Source organism: Phyllostomus hastatus, unplaced genomic scaffold, assembly GCF_019186645.2.
Source record: "Phyllostomus hastatus isolate PE091 unplaced genomic scaffold, TTU_PhHast_1.1 phas_scaffold_78, whole genome shotgun sequence".
NCBI lineage: Eukaryota > Metazoa > Chordata > Mammalia > Chiroptera > Phyllostomidae > Phyllostomus > Phyllostomus hastatus.
Genome location: NW_025334041.1, coordinates 8,190,495 through 8,210,591, shown reverse-complemented (window position 1 = coordinate 8,210,591; position 20,097 = coordinate 8,190,495). Strand labels below are relative to the sequence as shown.

At 43.6% G+C, this 20,097-nt stretch overlaps 1 protein-coding gene, 1 non-coding gene and 1 pseudogene across 4 annotated transcripts in view; all 3 read right to left on the bottom strand.

Moving 5' to 3' along the window:
- Positions 1-18,814, bottom strand: part of NT5C3A (5'-nucleotidase, cytosolic IIIA) — a 48,220-nt gene extending 29,406 nt beyond the window's left edge. Inside the window, exon 1 of one of the 3 annotated variants that reach the window (XM_045828772.1) lies at positions 18,561-18,814. In XM_045828772.1, the coding sequence (XP_045684728.1) occupies positions 18,561-18,698 (138 nt within the window). In that variant the 5' untranslated portion in view covers positions 18,699-18,814. The remainder of the gene's footprint in view (positions 1-18,560) is intronic. The other 2 variants (XM_045828774.1, XM_045828775.1) reach the window with 2 other exon arrangements.
- LOC123812312 lies at positions 8,338-8,480 on the bottom strand (annotated as a pseudogene).
- Positions 12,255-12,370, bottom strand: LOC123812280. Its single transcript, XR_006784556.1, has one exon. It is a non-coding gene; the product is annotated as a small nucleolar RNA SNORA32 (small nucleolar RNA).
- Positions 18,815-20,097: the final 1,283 nt, after the last annotated feature.

Below are 20,097 nucleotides of genomic sequence, written 5' to 3'. Positions count from 1 at the left end.
AATTGTTCATGGAGGAAACAGGGTAGGAGTATGATGATTTTTTTTTTTTTTGGATGACAGTGCTCTGACTCAGGGTGTTGGGGTGTGGGAGAGAGGGCCGTGCCCTGACAGACTGCAGAGCAGATAAAATGGGGGCAGGAAGGAGCTGGCGGAAGCCACAACGTGTGGCTCTACCCACCTCCACCTACTGATAGGCAGGAACTTGCCAAACAATGTAAGCAATCCTCCCGTGAATTACTAAACAATTTTGTCATTTACTAAGCACCCTGAAAATGAGGAAGACAAACAACATGTATGGAAAAACAAAATAGACAAACAGCATTTATAGCTGTAATGTCAGAACACAGTCCTCTTTGTGTGCAACAAAAATTGACTTCCACGGATGAAAGTCTTCTTTAAAAGAAAGGGTTTATTAGGCCACTGCTAGCAAGAAAAAGAAGACAGGTCCTGGGGCGTGGCGTCTACGCCACCAGCATCCGTCCTGGAGTTGGCAAGAGTTTTCACACAACACGTAAGTTGTTCTGAAATAATTTACCGGCACATTAGCTGTAGACAAAAGGGGCTGGGAGCAGCCGAAGCCCAGCGCAGGCCAGTTCTGGGATAGGTGCAGAGACTCGTAAGGAAGAACGGTCTGCATTAGCTGTGAGTAGTGGATTGGAAAATTCAAGAAGCAGAGGCTCCTGGCTATCTTTTCTTTTAGACAATCACGAAAATAACCACCTGAAAATGAATCCAAAATTCCAATTTACACTCAGGAGTGTGGGCAGTCTTCTGTTGGTTTAGCCCTGCACTTGTTTCTTTTGGCTCTTCCTTCCATCTTCTGGCCTGCTGTAATTTGATTTAGGACATCTTACCATTGTCTTCTTGTCAGGTCGTTTAAATTGTATGGATCGGTTTGAACAACACCAAGAGAGTAAACAAAAGTGCACAAACAAGAAAGGTAATTTAAACACGCAGCATAGCTCCACTGTGCCATAGCAAGGACAGAAGTCTGCCACCTGCTGACAAAAGTGATAATTGTACAGACTTCCCTGATTGACATTTCAGGTAAGGTTCATAACATTAGATTTCAAAGTAATTATTATATAAAAGACGTAAATTACAGCCTCTAATTTAAAAGAGAATACAGGTGAAAAGGACTCAAGATTACATACATGCTTCTTTTCACAAAAATATTCCTTGATCATTTATTTAATCCTCAGCTGAGGACATGCTTATCGCTTTTCAGAGAGAGGGGAAAGGAGGGAGAGGGAGAGGAATGTTGATATGAGAGAGAAACTAGGGGCTGAACCTGCAAACCAGGGATGTGTCCTGACCAGGAATCAAACCTGCTAACTTTCGGTTTACGGGAGAACGCTCTAACAGAGCCACCCTGGCCAGGGCAAGATGACTTATATGCTTAATTCAGTAAGTAGACATACTGTGATGCCTGGATTATTTTAAATGAGCAAACAAAATAGGGATCTCTGGAAATGATCAACAGAAACTATAGGGAACATCCAGACTACTCTAAGTTAAGGATAATCTAAAACACTTCGCAAAAGTCATAAGGCCTATAGATTTCACCCTGTCATTCTGTGTCTCTCTGTTTAAAAATTTTTATTCATTGATTTAAGAGAAAGAGAGAGAGACAGAGAGAGGAAACATCACTTTGTTGTTCCTCTTGACTTTTTGTTTCACTTATTGATGCATTCATTCGTTGATTCCTGTATGTGCCCTGACCGAGACTGAACCAGAACCTTGTCATACGGGGCGATGCTCTAACCAACTGACCTGCCCAGCCAGGGAAATCCCTCTCTGTTCTGTCCTCGCTCTCTGCTGCTTTCATGGCAGTCTTGGATCTCATGATCTTTCATCCAGGCTTTAATCCATTTTTTAATCAAAGGTGGCAGACTGTGCCACCCCAGTGTATGCCTTTTTGGCCTAAGGATTATTTTGAGTAGATTATTTACAGAAACAGCAGACACAGGGAAGGCTGAGAAAACACAGAAATTACCTTTTGTTAAAAAAAAAGTAAATTTATAAAGGAAATCTCCATTTGTAAGGGTGTCTTTTACTCTGTACCAGAACGAGGACAACGAAATCACAGGTAATTCTTAACAGCAGGGAAGCACTGCCTTAAATCTGCATATGCACCTGCCGTCACCCCGCCACATTCCCCTCCCCCGCCCCATAACAGACCTCCCCCATCCCCTTCTCCGTTGTTTAACTGCACCTGTCATAACTCTAAATCACCTAGGAGAGTCACTCATCTCCCCAAGGGTGTCTCCCATGTGTACATGGACAAGACAAAAGGGGCGGTTGTGTGCGAAGTTACCCCACAGGGTGATACGACCATAAATTCCTAACTGGGCAGGTCAAGGTCACAGCCCAACCTATAACTTCCTTAGTAAAAGGTTAACCTTACCTTAAACAAGCCTTGTCCATTGTTCTGGTGCAAAGGTTAACACACCTTTGCAGTAAGTAGAACCACCCTCAAGAGAGCACATGAGGTTAACTGTGCCATAATCGCGTCCTCACCTTGCTTTCTCCCACCCTCAGGTGATGTTCCTTACACGCCCTCCTTAATCCAGTTTGGCTCAAAGAAATTCTTATAAAAATTATTTACAGATTTGGACGTTTCTTATGTTGACATATATATGTGAATAAACTTTGGTTTTGTTAAAGAAAAAATTCACAGCCCAAAATGCCGTTTCTCATGCTAAATGTCCATGATACCAAACCTCGATTTAATACCTGATGTAACTGTAGTTCTAACCTCTTCCAGGCACAGTTTTTTTTTTTTAAATGGAGGTGATATTTATTTATTTAGATTTTATTTATTTTTGGAGTGGGGTAAAGGGAGGGAGAAAGAGAGGGAGAGAAGCATCTATCAGCTGCCTCTTGCATACCCATAATGGGGGACCTGGCCCAAAACCCAGACACGTGCCCTGACTGGGAACTGAACCAGTGACCTTTCAGTTGGCAAGCTGGTGCTCAATCCACTGAGCCACACCAGCCAGGGCGAAACACAGTCTTAATCAACCAGGATAGAATTTTCTGGTCAGGTACCATGGGGTGATCGACTGTCATACAGGCCCTCTCCATCCACCACATGGAGAGGCAATCTGTATAAAAACTCTTCCCCTAAAGAAAAGAGGTGCTACTGCAAAATAATCCTTCTTCCTACAAGATCCTTCCGTTTTTTACCACCCCTCATACCACCCTTCGAAACTGGAAAAGTTACAGAGTCCACACTGCCTGTCACCACCAGAGCCAACAAGTAGAGACAAGGATTGAGTTGTGATGGGTGCTTTATTCAGATGCCAGCGATGTGAGAAGATAGTGGGTTACGTACACCCAAAAACTGTCTTAACATCTCATCTCAAGCCAACCTTCATATAAGGAGAAGAAAGGGTAGGTAAGCGGTTTGGAAAAAAGGTTAATGGGATAAGAGTCGCAGTCCAGCATGATTTTCCTAGTATTTTGGCACAATTTTTGCAGTATTTCCTTATCTGTTGATCGACGATTCTAAAACTGCATCCCTCCCTGGAATCCAATGGCTCGGACACCTTGTCCATCACGTGCAGACACAAAGGCCCGCACAAAGGTCACATTGCTTGTCCACCTTCTGGAGTCAGGTAGGTCATGCATTCCAGTTCTTGGAATACCAGCTTTCTAAATGCCTCAGTCACTTAAGCCTAAGGAGTTCGGCTGAAGCTAAAATCTTTAACTCCTGAGTTCCCCATCTATTTGCTCGATGGGATGCTGCTCCATTCATGAATCACCTACTAAGGCCAATTAGGTCTTTGAATTTACTCGGGTGAATTTTGTTTTTTAAGTTTTTTTTTCTCTTGTTAGTATGTCTTTTTGTAGGTGTTTTTCTTTATAACCATTTATCCCCCTTATATTCTCTAGTCTGCCTTTTCTTTTAGGGTTCCCGGGGGAGAATTTAGAAAGTTAGAGAGAAAATTAGTTTTCCCTCGATCCACTCCTCACCTCCTGATTCTAGTAAAGCCACATTAAATGTTCTTAGTTGCCACATTAATCACACTAAAATGCACTCCAGGCCTGGGAGCACTGCCAACCCCGGGGGGACTTCAACATTAGCTCATGGGATCGGCTACTTCAAAGAATCAGGTCTGCCCATCTTTGTTGTGGTTTATCAAGTCAACACTCAGGAGATAGTAAAAAAATCGCCCTATTGAGGGGGAAATGCAGCTCATCCCCTTGAAGTAATGCAAATGAATCAAGTAAAGGTACCTAAGGGCATTCAGGCTTTCAGCCAGAAAAGAAAACTTCTGGACAGATTAAAAAAACTAGTGCCCAGCTCAAGTGTAGCTCCAGCTGAGTTCTTTATTCTTTCTGGCACTTCTTTCTCTGTTGATCAATAATTCTTTACCTGCATCACTGACATTCCTTCCCTGGAACACAATGGCTCAGATGCCATCTCCATTACCTGCAGACCCCCTGGGGCACCAGTCTGAATCGATGGTCAACTCCCCGGAGTCCCACACCTCATGCATTCCAGCTTCTGCAATAACAGCTTTCCACATACACATCAAATATAAACTACAGGTAAAATCTTTACCTGCTGAGTCCCCCTTTCATGATCATGATTGCTACCCTTCAAATACCACCATATCCATCAAATATTACCCAATTCCTTTGAAATCCACATAGCCTTTCATTGGTATCTCATGTTTGTAACTCATTCTAAAGTACTCTAGAGGTTAAGCTAGTTGTGACACGTAATTGTGGGAGCAGCTTCTACACCTCATTAGCATGTATGAAGCCAGTGGCCATGTCTCAAGAGCTATGTAAGATCTAGGTATTTTAAGTATGAATGAAAACGTCTTTTGCCTTGACATAGCCAGAAGAACAAAGCTAGTCTGCGTTTGTGTTCTTCACTGCTGTAGCACCAAGTACCTAGACTCGTTGGAATGCTCTATTTTTGGAATGCTACTGACCACTGGTAATACCAGATTGTATACATGTGTTTTACTTTGATCAAATATTAAGTCAATATATACTGAATGGCAAGTGGCATGGAAAAAGAATAGGCACTATGGTGTGGTGTGGCAGACTGTTAATAACTGATCAACTCACTCTTCCCTTCCTTCTTACTGATAGAATCTCAATTTTTTCAGAGTGTGGCAATTTGCTCAACCAAAAAGTAAAATAAAATAAAAAGATCTCAGCTTCCCTTGAGTTGGGGTGACCATGTGACACTGTTCTCTGCAATGACATGTAAGGAGAAAGTTCTGCTTTACTTGAAATAGGTTTCCTCCTTCCTGCTATCTGAAAAATAGGTGTGTTGGCCAAGGCTGCAACACCATCTCATGACCATAAGAAAAGCTAAGAAAATTTCACAGACTTCTGCTGTGATGTCCTTGTATCCTCTAAATAACATCAACAACTGCCTGCTTTTTGGACTTCTCATTAAATTACAAAAATAAAAATAATATCTGTTTACTGGGGTCACTGTTTTGGGGTCTTCATTTACCTAAGTCAAATGCAAGTAATAAAACAGAAAGAACAAGAAATATGTACCAGTTCAGACACTTAAAGAACATGTATGACAGTAAATAATATGACAGAATATAAATTGCTAAATTTTGAGGAAATCATCAGGAAATGCCACAGGAGCTCAGGGAATATGCTTTGTGGAACATAACAGGAATTCAACACATTAAGTAACAATATAATGGATTCATATCTCAAAAAAAAAAAAGAATTCAACACAGGTTCTAAAAGGTCATAAATCTGAGCAGTGTTATAAATTGCATAAATGCTGAGCTATGGAGATATTTAAAAAACCCTAAATATTAATCCACTTTCCAGTGTAAGAAACATTCAAACCTGTAGCGAGTTTTTGGTGAGTCTGAGCCAAACTGACAGACAACTGCCGAGAAGCAGTAGCTCAATGGATTGAGAAGTGCTCAGGAGAATGGCAGCTCAGCACCTTACTTTACGAATTAGACTCAAAAGAGGAGCTCTAAGGGGGTTACATGAAGTCCGCTGGCGATGGATTAGGGAGGTGGGGGAAAGCAAAGCAGGGAAACCTCTGGGATTGGATGAAAGGTAAAACTGGACTTTTACTTAATAAATTTTAATTTTAGACCATCCTTTGAGCTCGTCAGGTTAACGTGGCCCCTTTTATTTCACACACTAAAGCAGTTATGTTTTGGTTTCCCCCCTTCCTTTTTCTAAATATAGACTCAGGACTTGCCTCTTACTCAGTTATGGTGTCCAGACATCTGATACTACTTTACCACAGAAGAAAGGAGGAAGTTTTTGTTTTAAGTGTACCTCCAGGAAGGAAACACACTATACTAAAGTTCCAAAAACAGCACCAACTATTTAGGGAGTAACCCTGGATGTTCACAAGGAAGCGGTAAATTGCTGAGATGTGGTTAAATCAGAAATGACAATTTTAACTGGTTGGGGAGCTTTTAGAGACAGCTCCATCTCCCCTACCCTGTGGCCCAAGTAAGTCCCATCCTCCTTGTTGCTCCCTAGGGGGTAACGTTAAGACTCTACGTTTGTTCTGGTTTTGTGCTTGCATTTTATTGCATTTGACAGGTAATTGAACTTAGGGAGAATTTAATAAAGGAGATGAGAAGAACTGAGTAAGATTAAACCATCTCATCTTTGTTTGAAAGATTAGTTTCCTATTACAGAAAAAATAAGTAATTTGTTGGTAAATAAAACAAAAAAAAAACAGAATTGGAATATACCTATATTTTGCTGTGTATAATGTACACTTTTTTTGCCCAAATTTTTGAGGGAAAAATAAGGATGCACATCATACATGGGTATAATGACTACATACCATGGGCATGATAATCCCATGTATAATGCACACGAAACGTGGGTGTGCATCACATGTGGTAAAATATGGTAATCCAGTAATGCAGGAGAAATTAGTGGAAGTTCAGAATGAGTCACCCAAGGTGTGCCTCTAGAGGGCTCAAGAGAAACCTCTGTCCTCTCTTAATCTACAGGAACTTGAAATAGGGGCCCTACCCATCAGAAGAGATGATCAGAGATAACCTTTGACCTATCTGTAGGGCAGGGCAAACTTCTATTTACTTAACATCTGCTCTTATCATCCTGCAATACAGTCCCCAAGGCACCTTAACTCACCTCCAGCTCAGAATGTCTCAGACACCCATGTTCCCTTTGTGTCTCTGGACCTCTCTGCACACAAGGTCCCTGGCTGTCTCATGTATGTGGGCTTCCCATACATATGTATGTACTAAATTTGGTTATTTTCTCTCTCCTTTTTCCCCCAGGGGACAGCGTGAACTCAGTCCCTTACTGTTACAGAACAGACCTGAGGTGGGAGTGGGGGGGTGAGCGATATACTATTACCGAATGAACCCACCTGTGTACTCTGGGGGCCTCCCCCACTACTAGGTTTGCCTTGCCTGCCACCAGGGAAAGATGTCTCTCAGTGCTAGAGATTGGTAAAAAGGAGAGGGATTATTATTTATTTAAAAAGTTACATAGACTTACAGTAATGACTTAATGTCTTCATTAAAAATACTGAAGTCCTTTAGAATGCCTACAAATGCACAGTCCTTCCTTCTCCCCTTTGCCCTGTCCAGGGTACTGTATCTCGGGAAAAGAAGTAGAAGTCCATGGTTCAGGGTCCTGGCACCATCAGCTGTGCCACCGCCATGATCTCCAGTTAATCTAAAACCATGTGGCCCACGAGCAAGAATCTTTTCACCCCTTTTCTTCCAGGCAAAGTCTCTCCTGCTTCCTAAGCCACACGACAAAAAGGAAGCACCCTAAAGCCACATGGTCCCAGCCAAAAAGCCCCAGCATGGCTGCCGTACTGGGTTTAAATTCCAGCACCAATCTTCCTCTGCAGCCCTATTTCTGACTCCTCCCACAATCCGTTACTCCTGCCAGCATTTCCGTATTCTTCCAGCTTTACTGGGCTGCCACAGTAAGTCTGGGCAGGTGTGCCCCATGGCGTGGAGCCAATCATCTCCAAGCTCTCATGCAACCAGGGGAAGTTGCCTCCCAGTTCCATCATGTGTTGAAGTCACTCCCATCCCCCTGGCTCAAAGCATGGCCACAGCTGTTTAACATATCCATGAAACCAGTTAAAGATTACAGATAATGTTAAATGACCACTCTAGAGTAACTGTAAGTCTAGAGGTTACCTGCAAAACTGTTGCTATCCAAAACAACTCTCAATGGCCCTGCTCCATGTGTCCCATTCCCCAACTCAGACTTGTGGGGGTGAGGACATTCTATATATATTTTTCTAATATTTCCTGGACACCCTGAAATGGGGTTTTCTAGAACCCATTACAAATTCCCCTTTGGGGGTCCCCCCTTGGCTGCACCCTGTTACATCACCACCACAAATTACACTGTCCAATTTCCCACTTTGGGGGAAATCCTAGGACTCAGCAATAGATAAGTGTCACCCCAGGAAAATCACCTTCGTGACCAGGGTATCTCCCCTGCCAGGTAAGTAAGTTTATCTTCTCTTATAATCCTGTCATGTCTGATTATTAGACCAGCCAGAAGAACCTTGAGGGTAAAGTTTCTTCCTTCCCACATTAGGAAAGCAAGGTGGTATGTAAAATTAGGAAAAAGAAGTAATTTAATAGAAGAAGGTAGGTCACATGGACAGAAATACAGAATTAAGTAGGTAGAGGCAGGTACTGTAAGGCTGAAAAGAGTAAAACATAATGTAAATTAAGAATTTGCAGAAATAAGCAACTGTAAGTCAATGAGTATACGCTTGTTCAGAGGCAAGGATGTCCCTTATTCTTTTCCAAAGACATCTGTGCACCTGTGTTCTCTATCCCCTGACTTCCTATCTCCTCTGCAAACTGGCTTCATCATTTCCTCGTCTTTCTCACATCTTGAATCACTTGCTTTTCACCACCCTCCTGCCTACCATCAGGCTCCTGTGTCCATCATTCAAAGACAAAACACAACACATGTCCCCAGCACATGTATTTCTTACACTCGACAATCACTTTCTGGTCTTCATCACTTCGCTGTTTTTCGAGTGGCTGCTCAAACCACCGCCACAACAGCCTTTCAGCCCAACTTGTGACCTCTGCAGTCTGATACTGGTTCTGTCCCTAGTTTTGGAAACACTTCCTATTATTCCACCTTTAACAGCTGTTTTCCCACTGAACACCCCTCAAACGGCACAATTCCCAAGATTTCCCTTTTCTTCTTGCTCTAACATTATGGATAAGATACAGTATTCAGCCCTGGCCGGGTAGCTCAGTTGGTCGGAGCAGTGTCCTTAATGAGCCAGGGTTGCAGGTTTGATCCCGGTCAGGGCACATAACGGAATCAACCAATGAATGCACAAATAAGTAGAACAACAAGTTGATGTTTCTCTTTCCCTTCCTCTCTCTAAAATCAATCAAAAAATAATTTAAAAGAAAACATATCCATCCTCACAATCAATTTTTAAAAATTTCTTTTTATAGGGGAAGGGAGGGAGAGAGGGAAAGAAACATTGCTGCCTCTCACGGCCTGATAGGGGACCAAATACCGAACCCAGGCACGCACTCTAACTGGGAATCCAACTGAGCCTCACTGTTGGGGCCCCACAACCAACTTCTTGATGTCATAAACTGGTTGTTCCATCTCTAATATGAAGTGAAAACGATTACATATATCAACTCTAACAGGTTTTTTTGCCACTTCTGAAACTGTAGTAGGGGAAGCTCTTCCCAAAGGATCACTGCCATCTCAAGTATCACGAGAGGAGTACTCTAAGGGTAATTGGAAATACTCAGTTCACTCACAGCAAAACCTAAGATTAGGCAAAAAATCATCTTAAATGATGCTATAAGCATCATCCTAAAAGTACTATATATTTTGTGTGCTATGTTCTTAACAAATAAATTTGTGTGAATCTTTTTAATGAATGGTAATTTTTAAAAGATTTTATTTATTTATTTTTAGAGAGGAAAGAGAGGGAGAGAGAGAGAGAAACATCAATGTGCGGTTGCTGGGGGTCATGGCCTGCAACCCAGGCATGTACCCCGACTGGGAATTGAACCTACGACACTTTGGTTTGCAGCCCGTGCTCAATCCACTGAGCTACACCAGCCAGGGCTTGAATGGTAATTTAAGATACCATTACAAGTAACTGTTATCCAAATTATATTTTATATGAATCATGGACATAAGAACCTTTCCTTTGGGAAAAAAGTAAACCCTTTTGCTTGATTCCATTTTTCTCTGATTATCACCCCTTTCTTTTTACAAAAAAAGTTCTCAAAATGAGTAGTGTACCTTGACCACCCTCCTCCTCCTACTACTACTAAGTCACCCTATTAAAACTCTGACTAAATCTCATTTCCCTCCTGTCACTGTTTGATTATTCTTTTTCTTAAACTACCTGTATTCACGTCCCTTTGGGCTTTGGGAAAGCTATCCAATATCTCAATACTCCTAAAACCATGCTTCTTTTTTTCTCCAGCAACTTATCTGAGCATTTTCTGCAAAAATCACTCTCTGGCCTTTAGCTCTTTTCTCCTTCTCAGAACACCTCCTGGACTGTTTCAATTTTAACTTCTATGTGGCTCCCCAAATACTCTCTCCCTAGTACAGCCCTCTGTCTCTAAACGCCTGATGGGCATTTCCACTCAAGTGTCTGAAAACAGACTCCTCTTCTGTCTGAAGCCTGCCCTCCCGCCTCGTCTGCTTCTGCTAATTGTATGGTGCCACCTGGGAAAAAACATTTTGGAATCTTTAAAAAAATATCTATTTTTTAAATGTGTTGATTGGAGAGAGAAGGACAGGGAGGAGAAGGGTAAGGGGGAAGGGAAACATCAATTTGTTATTCCACTTATTTATGCATTCACCGGTTGATTTTTATAAAAGATTTTATTTATCTTTAGAGAGAGGAGAAAGGAAGAGAGGGAGGGAAACACCGATGCGTGAGAGAAACACCAGTTAGCTGCCTCTTGCACCTACCATCTGGGGACCTGGCCTGCAACCCAGGCATGTGCCCTGACTCACAACTGAACCAGCAACCTTCCGGTTCACAGAGCCACACCCGCCACGACACTGGTCGATTCTTGTATGTACCCTGACCGGGTATTGAATCTGTAACCTTGGTATATCCGGAACAAAGCTCAAACCAGCTGAGCTGCCTGGCCCGGTGGAATGAACTCTGAACCTCATTCTGTTGTCTCCATATCCAGTCAAGTAGGATTTATAAAATGGTACTTTCAATGAGCAACCCATTATAAGAACAACTTAAAGCATAGTATCAAAGGTCTCTGAAATTTGGCTCCAACTTGCTTTCAAACCTTGTCTCCTACTCTCCCTAAATTCATAACCCGCATTTGTCCCAACTGGATCTGACCATCCACTGTTCGCTTCACTCTCTTCCTCTGGCTATACTCACGTTACCAGACACCTCTCATACCCTTCATTCCTCTGAATTTCATTGAACCTATGGCCCAGCTCAAGTGCTACTTCTTCCAACGTTCCCTTCTCTGGCCACCCCAACCAAGCCCAGCACCCACCAGGACAGTGCTGTTTTGCTTTCTTAACTGATGGACCCAAATGCCCATAACAGTGGCTGCATGCAAAGGATATGCAGAAGTCTGAATTTCCGAAGAGCTTGTCTTCTGTCTATCCTCACATTTGTACATGCCTCGTTTCCTTCAAACTCAAGGTCTTACATTGCTCCTAGTGTTTTTACTTTTTTCCTGGTCGCTACTGTGAACAGGACTCTTTCTACTGCAACTTTGTTTTTGCTGGCATATTAAAATGTTAAAAGATTTTTGTACTTCAATCTGGTCTCTGGTCACCTTAATGAACTCATTAATTCTAACAGGTTTTCAGTTGGATCATTAGGATTTTCTTCTTTATTTTTTAAAGGATTTTAAAAAATTATTCTGTAACACAGGCACAATTACTTAAATTTCATAAATTTTTATTTAAGGTATTTCACATGTTCTGAGTCCTTCATTTCCTCATGAGTTTGAGTCTTACTCCCTTTTTTGCTCCACCCAGCCAGGTGCCATGACAGTGGGTCCTACGTAACAGGAACAGAGATGACCATGTGTTGGCAAACTATTTGGTCAGTAGCAACCTACAAAGATTCGCTAGACAAAGGACATCTGGAAGATTCCAGAAGTCTAAGACAGCTATTATAAAATCTTACTAATTACCAGTGGCCATTACAAAAATCACATACAGCTTGTGTTGTATTTATATCGGACAGTGCTGATCTAGGCAATGAAAATAAGTAAGGGTTAATAAAATTTCCCCAGTAGGCTGAATGCTAGCAATGAAGCAGAAAGAAAATCTAGTGGGAAAATGTTTCGTGGTCATATCCACGGCAAATGAGAAACTGCAGGTTCATTAGGATTTTCAAGGCAGACAATTATGTTGTCTTTAACTAGGGAGTTTAGAATATTCCTTTCAAATATGTATATTTTTCTCTCTTTTTTCCTTAGAATTTTTATGAGTTTACTTGAGCAAAGCTGATGACATGCTGGGAACCAAGATCTCAAATGCTCAGCTACTTTTTTTCTTTGATGAACATATTGGCCAGATCAGATTTATCATTTTTTTACATCTCAGAAGGCACGAGCAAGGTGTCAATCCCTTACTCCTATGTTACACACAGCAGTCCTCATGTAATGCTGCACATGAGAACATGATGTGTATTTTAACAATAAACTCAAGTGATTTCACACTCATTTTTAATTCGAATTCAGTGATATAGAGGGCTTGCAGAAAATACAATACTTTACAGCCTTCATTTTCTTTGAGGTGGGCTCAGTTTCTTCTTATAACAGATTAACTGGGCAAGGATAGCTTCAGAGAAAAAAAGGACACAGAAAAAAGAGAAAAAGATGACATATGCTCATTAAATAACAACAACAAAAACCCCAAACCACATGTATTTGTGAACCTCTCTTTAAACAGACAGACAGACAAACAAACAAACAAACAGACAGGAGTGCTGCTTAGGGAAGGCTGCTGCTGCCAGATACCAGACTGGGCAGTGGAAGCGACTGAAATTTATTTTGTCACAGTCCTGGAGGCTGGAAGTCCAAGATTAGATGTCGGTCACAGTTCTGGAGGCTGGAAGTCCAAGGTTAGTTGGTGGGGTTGGTTTTCTCTGAGGCCTCTTTCCTTGGCTTGTGGGCGGCGACCCGCTTGCTGCCTCTTTCACGAAGTTATTCTCCGTGCACAAATGGCCCTGGTTTTCCTTCCTCTTCTTATAAGGACACAGCAATGTTGGCTCAGGGCTGCTTCCTAACAACCTCATTTTAATTTCATCACCTCTCTGAAGGCCTTGTGGGGCTCCAAATGGGCTCACATTCTGATGTTGCGGGGGTTGGGGCTTCGACATTTGAATTTTGGGAGACACAATTCAGTTCCTAACAAAAGGTGACATCTAAAAGTTTTCATAGAATGTTAGGCTGTAAGAGGATGTTAAATTTTGAACCTGCCTGTTGAGGTTCAACCCAGGAACCAATATGATGGGTATCACACTTAAGGCAAGGGGAGGAGACCTCCATGCACACTCTGTAATGAGGAAAGGGAGAGAGTTGGTTTCATGACTCTTGGGCCCTCACCCATTTAAAGAATAAAAAAGGGTGAAAAAAATGATAGAAGACACACCTGTGAAGAGCTGTTCAAGGAGGTGATTTCTTAAGGTGAACTTTACAGCAGGCTGGCACAAGGGCCTTTGGAGGGATCACTTGGAGAACTTAAAATGTGTTTGCTGTGCAGGACTGATGCGTGACCCATGCTACAGAAAGACATGCAGGGGTTCTGTTGCGCTGTGTCATGAAGAGTTCCCTATTTTTAGTGTTTGTTTTTTTAGAGGTTTTATTTATTTACTTCTTAGAGAGAGCAGAGGGGAGGGAGAAAGGTCAATGTGTGAGAGATACATCAGTTGGTTGCCTCTCACATGCCCTCAGCTTGGAACCTGGCCTGCAACTCAGGCACGTGCCCTGACTGGGAGTCGAACCTCCGACCTTTTGGTTTGCAAGCCAGCACTCAATCCACTGAGCCACACCAGCCAGGACAACTTCCATATTTTTTACAATTTGTTAACACTGTACTGTTTAATGGATATTTGCTAAGAGTATAGAATTGAAATGTCCTCACAAAAAAAAAAAAAGAAAAAAGAAAAAAGAAAAAGATACATATGTAAGGTGATGGATGTGTCAGTTAATTTAGATGGAGGGAATCCTTTCACAATGTGAATGTATATCAAATCACCACTATGTGCACTTAAATACCTTACAGTTTTGTCAATTATATCTCAATACAGCTGAAATCTGAAAAAGAAAAGAAAAGAAAAAGGGGTTCTGTCCTAATGAGCCTGTAATCCTAGAGTTTGTCAGCGCTAGGACTGAGTGAACAGCTCCAGAGACTGCGTGGGGAGAACCTAATGAAGTCCAGCCTCGGAACCCTGTCCTTCAAAGCCTAAACCCTGTTGGGGTGAGTTTCTCTGCCTGGCAGGACGTGTTCAGTGAGGGCTCAAGCTTTGCTGCTGAATCTTTGTTTTTAGGGAGAGTGGCCATTCCTGGCTGTAAAGGCCTTATCTGAGTCCCGGGAGAGAGCTGGTCGAACCTGGTTGGCTTGCTTGATGGGACTGGGAAGCTAAAACTGAGAAGTGACGGTCAGCAGATATGAGGAAGGACTCGATACTGCATGACTCCAAGAGAGACTGGAGGAAGGAAGGAATTCAGGCTTGCAATTATACAATTCTTTCCCCAATACCAGTTTCATTCGTGCAAACTTCAATTGTATGTGTATAAACTTACGTATGTACATGTTTGGTAACCTCAACCCTTTTAGTGCAGTTTACAAAAACTGCAAGTCATCCTTATGGGGATAATTAGAAAGGGTAGTTTTCACAATAAGGCTTAGAAGAGAGAAACAAAGACGAAAGAAAGTAAGTTCAGTGTACAAAGATTATGCCCCACTGGTAGTGTCCAGGAGGAAACATGACGGTACAATGTCAGAGGAGCTGACAGTCTGCGCTCTGTGTAATAATTACAGCTCCCTTTGAAAGGATAAAGCCAGCCCCAGTTGCTATTGTGGCACCATTTGCCTAGCAGGCCTCTGACCCTGTGAAACATGACTGACATTTTTACTCTGCTGAGCTTCTGTCCCAGGACAGGAAGGTACTGGGAAGCAAGAACAGAACTCACCAACTGCTCCCTACAGCCGCAGGCGGAAGATGACACTGGAGCAAACTGCAGACGCACCTTCCAATGCCCCAGCGCCCAGGGGCCTCACAGCAGCATCCCCCCCAACCCTTTTAAATCCACTTATAATCCAACAAAAGCTCAAAGCCCCCACCCCTCAGTGCTGGTGTATCTCTCCACTCCATGCCCCTCTCCTTTCTTGGAGAGTGAATAAAAACTTGACACTTCTCTTTGTGAATTCTCTCACAGCCGGCATCACCGACCACCCTAACACCATGTTCAAGTTACAGCGCTTTACACTGAACTGTTTTTATACACAGCGCTGCTGGCACCAAATGTGTAATGCTTTTCTTCACACCAACCAATTCAACTCGCCGGCAAACTTGATTTTGACACTATTGACAGTAAGTGTCTGATCCCAGGAGTAAAGGACTCAGTCCCACAAGTCTGTCCTCTACTTCAGATGACAGTCAGCAAGTCCCGGGTTGCCACTCACAAGTCTGACAGCCTGGGTGAAAATTTGAGAGTTCCCACAATCCCTTCTTTAGGTCCCATTATTTGCACACAACTGGGGAGAGTGCTTTTTTTTTTTTTTTTTTACCATTACAGGTTTATTACAAACCAGGCAGCTTTCCTTTAGGGGATTTTATGGAGGCTCTGTTTTATAGGCAAAGTTGATTAAGTGATTGGCCAGGGGCCATTAGTCCAAACTCCAGCCCTTTCTCCCTCCACAGAAAGACAGAGGGGCACTGAAAGTCCCCATCCTGTGACCACGCCTGATCTTTCTGGATGCACCGGCCCACACCCACATCCTGAAGCCACCTTGGGGCCACCAGATGGCAGAGTCCATCTCATTAGCATGCAAGAGACACGCTTAACACTCCCCAGAGTCCAAGTGTGTTCTGAGCTATGTGTGTACCAGGAACCTGGGACAAACAACAAATGTATTAGTTCTTGTTGTATCGGAGACATAAGAAAAACCAAGGAAAATCTGAGAAACTGTCACGGCCAAGATGAGGTACGGAGGCATGATGACTAAATATAATATGATATTCTAGATGAGATCCTGGGACAGAGAAGGACATTAGGTAAAAGCAAAGAAAATCTGAACAAAGTATGGATATTTAAAATGAGTAAGTATTAATTTTAACAAATGCTCCATACTAATGATAATAACAGGGGAAAATGGTTGTAGAGTATAAAAGGACTCTACTAACCCACTCAACTTTTCTGTAAATTTAAAAATTTTCCAAAATAAAAAGTTTATTTAAAAATTCACATATGTTGACCATGGTAAATTAATCAGTAATCTTCAAGAGATTTGGGGTACAAGGAAGAGAAATCTGCCCACACCAGCTCCACTGTTTGGCTGGCCATTACGACGCCTTGGGGAACACACAGAATGATGAATTAGGCTTGAGGGGAACGAGACACCAGCTACGTGGAAGGGCTCCTCTGGTCTCCGAACATCTCCAGCACGTGTTCTGTCTGGCTTCCCCGGTATGTGCATCTTGCTGCCTTGGAGCGCAGTCCAGCTGCACTGCACGCAGCCACTAGCAACTCCCTGTGTCTCCCACTTAAAACTTAACAGCAGCACGACCTATTAATCCCAGTGCCAGAGGTCATCTACTGACCTCGTCAGCTTGGGGTGGGCCCACAGGGTTGGGCAGTTACTGCTGGTTCCATCACCCGTGACCAGTATGCGCTGCGTTCATTGGACATCCATGGGTTTGTACGGATTCTCTAAGGTGGGGGATTTCCAGGGTGAGGTGGGGGTGGGTGGGCAGGGCATGCCGCCTAAAACACATCTATTACCAAGAGATAAAACCAGCATTTGAATTCAGGTCTTCAGATTTCCAGTCAAATGTTTATCTCATTTGTATACGTAACCCATTCAAGTTACAAGTTAAAAACATCAAGCTCTTCAGACGTTTTTCCTTTTAACAGCTAGTAGCAGTCTGCACAGATATAAATTAATATAACAGTGGGTCCACATACGTGTATGTCAAGACTGACTGGTTTCTATACTACAAGTAAGTCAAGTCAGTCTGCCTGATGGCCTTCATTAAGAGAAGTGACGTAGCAGACCACACAGGAAGGTATGGTAATCAGTTTTCTTTTCACATGCACAGTGCAAATTTTCTTTTTCTTTTCTTTTCTTTAAACATCAATGTGCAGTTGCTGGGGGCCGTGGCCTGTGACCCAGGCATGTGCCCTGACTGGGAATCGAAACTGTGATGTCTGGTTCGCAGCCTGCGCTCAATCCACTGAGCTACACCAGCCAGGGCCAAAATTTTTAACAGAAAATTAAGTTTTATGAGTCATATAAAGATACTCATGAATAAATTTTTGGTTTGGGTCCCACCAAAGTTCTCTAAGCAGGACGGCACCATAAACAAAATGAAATGTCTGAGATAAAAATCGGCTGCTGTGGTTATACAAGTGTAGAAAAGAAGTAATAACCCAATACTAATTTAATTCTAGCAATAAACGAAACCTACAAATATTAGTGGCATTAGAGACATGTAGTGGTAATCATTTTTTTACTTTCAGTTACAGGAAGTATTTCTGTATTCCACCTCCGTCCAGTAGCAACCTAACAGTTTTTTAGATTTCTCAGCTGACAAATTTAAGTAACACATGAAACTAAAATAATTAATATTTAGTAGAGTTGTAGGTTGTCAACGGACTTGTCATAAATATTTAACCGCACATGCTCACGTGTGCAGCGCATGATCGGGAGTACACCTGGACTCTACACTCCATCCAGAAAGTATATCAGAAGCAAGGCAGTGAGTAACCTATCTTGACTCTAAAAAAACAAAAATCCCCGACTTTGGAGCAAATGCTGTTTATACTGTACCTCAAACAGAATACTTGAAACACTCTAATACAATAAAATTGTAGACAGATTTATAAAACGTTATGCAAGACGTTTGGGAAGAAAAAGACAGAAGATGCATCCTGGCGGGTTCGAGAGAAGAAGAAATAATATCCAAATACAATAGCACTCCAACTGGATAGATGGCATTCTTTGAACCACTGCGAAGTTACACCGATTCATAATCTGGCTCATCCTAGCCACGGTGCAGAAAGAACTGCTCTGTTAGAACTGGATGAACTGCAAGGGCTTGGCGGGGGACGCGGGAAGGAGGGAGGAACACGTCCAGGCGGCATTCAGTTCATTTCTAGAGAAACTCACTTTGCAGCGGGAGGCAGCTCGTGGTCTCATCACCTAGTTGCTGCCCGTTTCCAAAGAAGACCCAACAAAGGCCCGCCTGCCGCCGTCGAGGGCCCAGATCGGGTCCCCTGGGCTACCCGAGCGTTTCTACCGCGGCCGTAGCCCCACCAGCCGTCTCCCGCCCCGGCGCGCCGCGCCCCTGCACTCACCATCTCGATGATCTTGGTCTTCCTCCCCGTCCTCCTTTTCATGGTGAATAGGTACTGGGCGAGCACCACCGCCGCCACCAGGGCGCACACACTGGCGCTCGCTACCGCGCCCACCCGCGCCACGGCCGCCCGGTCCATGAACAGAGAGCTTCGCGCGCCTCCCAAGCGGAAAAGACCAGGCCGTGGGGCGGCTTAGGGGCCCCCCCCACAGGCGCGAGCCTAGCGACGGGGCCGAGACGCTCTGCGCGAGCCCCGCCCCCGTGGAGAGCCCCAACCGCGAACGCGGAGGGGCGGGGACCGGGGAAAAGGCGGGGAGGGGGGCGTGGCCTGGTGGGCCGGGGCGCCGCTACTGTCCCCGTCCTGAAAACGGACTTGTGTTGTATTAACTTTCTGTCTCTGCGAGAGAGAACCTAGCAGAGGTTCGTTCTAGCCCAGCCCAATAGAAATCGGATTCCAACCTTGGTCCTTCTGGGAAAGAAATCCAACTTCCAGCCTCCTCAGCCGCTCCGGACTACAACCCCCAGCAGGCCACGCGCGGCGCGGCCTTCGCAGTTGCGCAGTAGTGTAGACCGGCCAGTGTAAGGGAAACGGCGGAGTAAAAAGGCGACTAAGGGTATGTGAGAAAATATTTTCAAACCATATACCTGACTGATGGGGGTTAGTATCAAGACTACGTGGCCCTGGTAGGGTGCTTAGAGGGTTAGAGCAGCGGTTTTCAAGCCATGTGCCTCAAGAACTTTTAAAACATGCAATACCTGGTTATTTCGTCAGCGAAACTGACCTCTTTTCCCTTAGGTTGCCTAAACCAACAACAGCAAACCCGACAATTGCCAAGACAACAGTAGCCCTCTGGTGTGAATGAATGGAAATTATACCCGTTTTTTGTCAGCTTCGCAAAAAAGATATTTTTAGTGTACCGCAGAATTCGGTGATTCGATTCTGTGTGCCACGAGATGAAAAAGGTGGAAAGTGGCTGGGTTAGGGCATCGCGCTGACGGGCCGAGCGTGTGGGTTTGATCTCGGGTCTGGGAGACGTCTGTAAGAACCGGTTGCGGATGCATAAGTAAGTGGAACAACGAATCGGTGTTTCTCCGTCTCTCAAAGCGATAAATACTTTAAAAAAGATTTTATTTATTTATTTTTAGAGAGGGAAGGGAGGGAGATAGAGAGAGAAACATCAATGTGCGGTTGCTGGGGGTCATGGCCTGCAACCCAGGCATGCACCCTGACTGGGAATCTAACCTGCGACACTTTGGTTCGCAGCCCGCGCTCAATCCACTGAGCTACGCCAGCCAGGGCACGATAAATATTTTTTAAAGAATATATAAGGCACTCCAACAACTAAACATCAGAAAACAAACAATCTGGTTAAAAAATGGGTGACAGGCTCCGCTAGACGCATGGCCAAGAAGCTCCTGCAAGGACGGTCGAGGTCTCCAGGCATCAGGAACGTGAAGTGGAAACCCCGAGGAGACGTGACGTCGCGCAGCTGGGACGCCCGCGGTAAAACAGAGCAACACAAAAGCGGAAAGCAGCA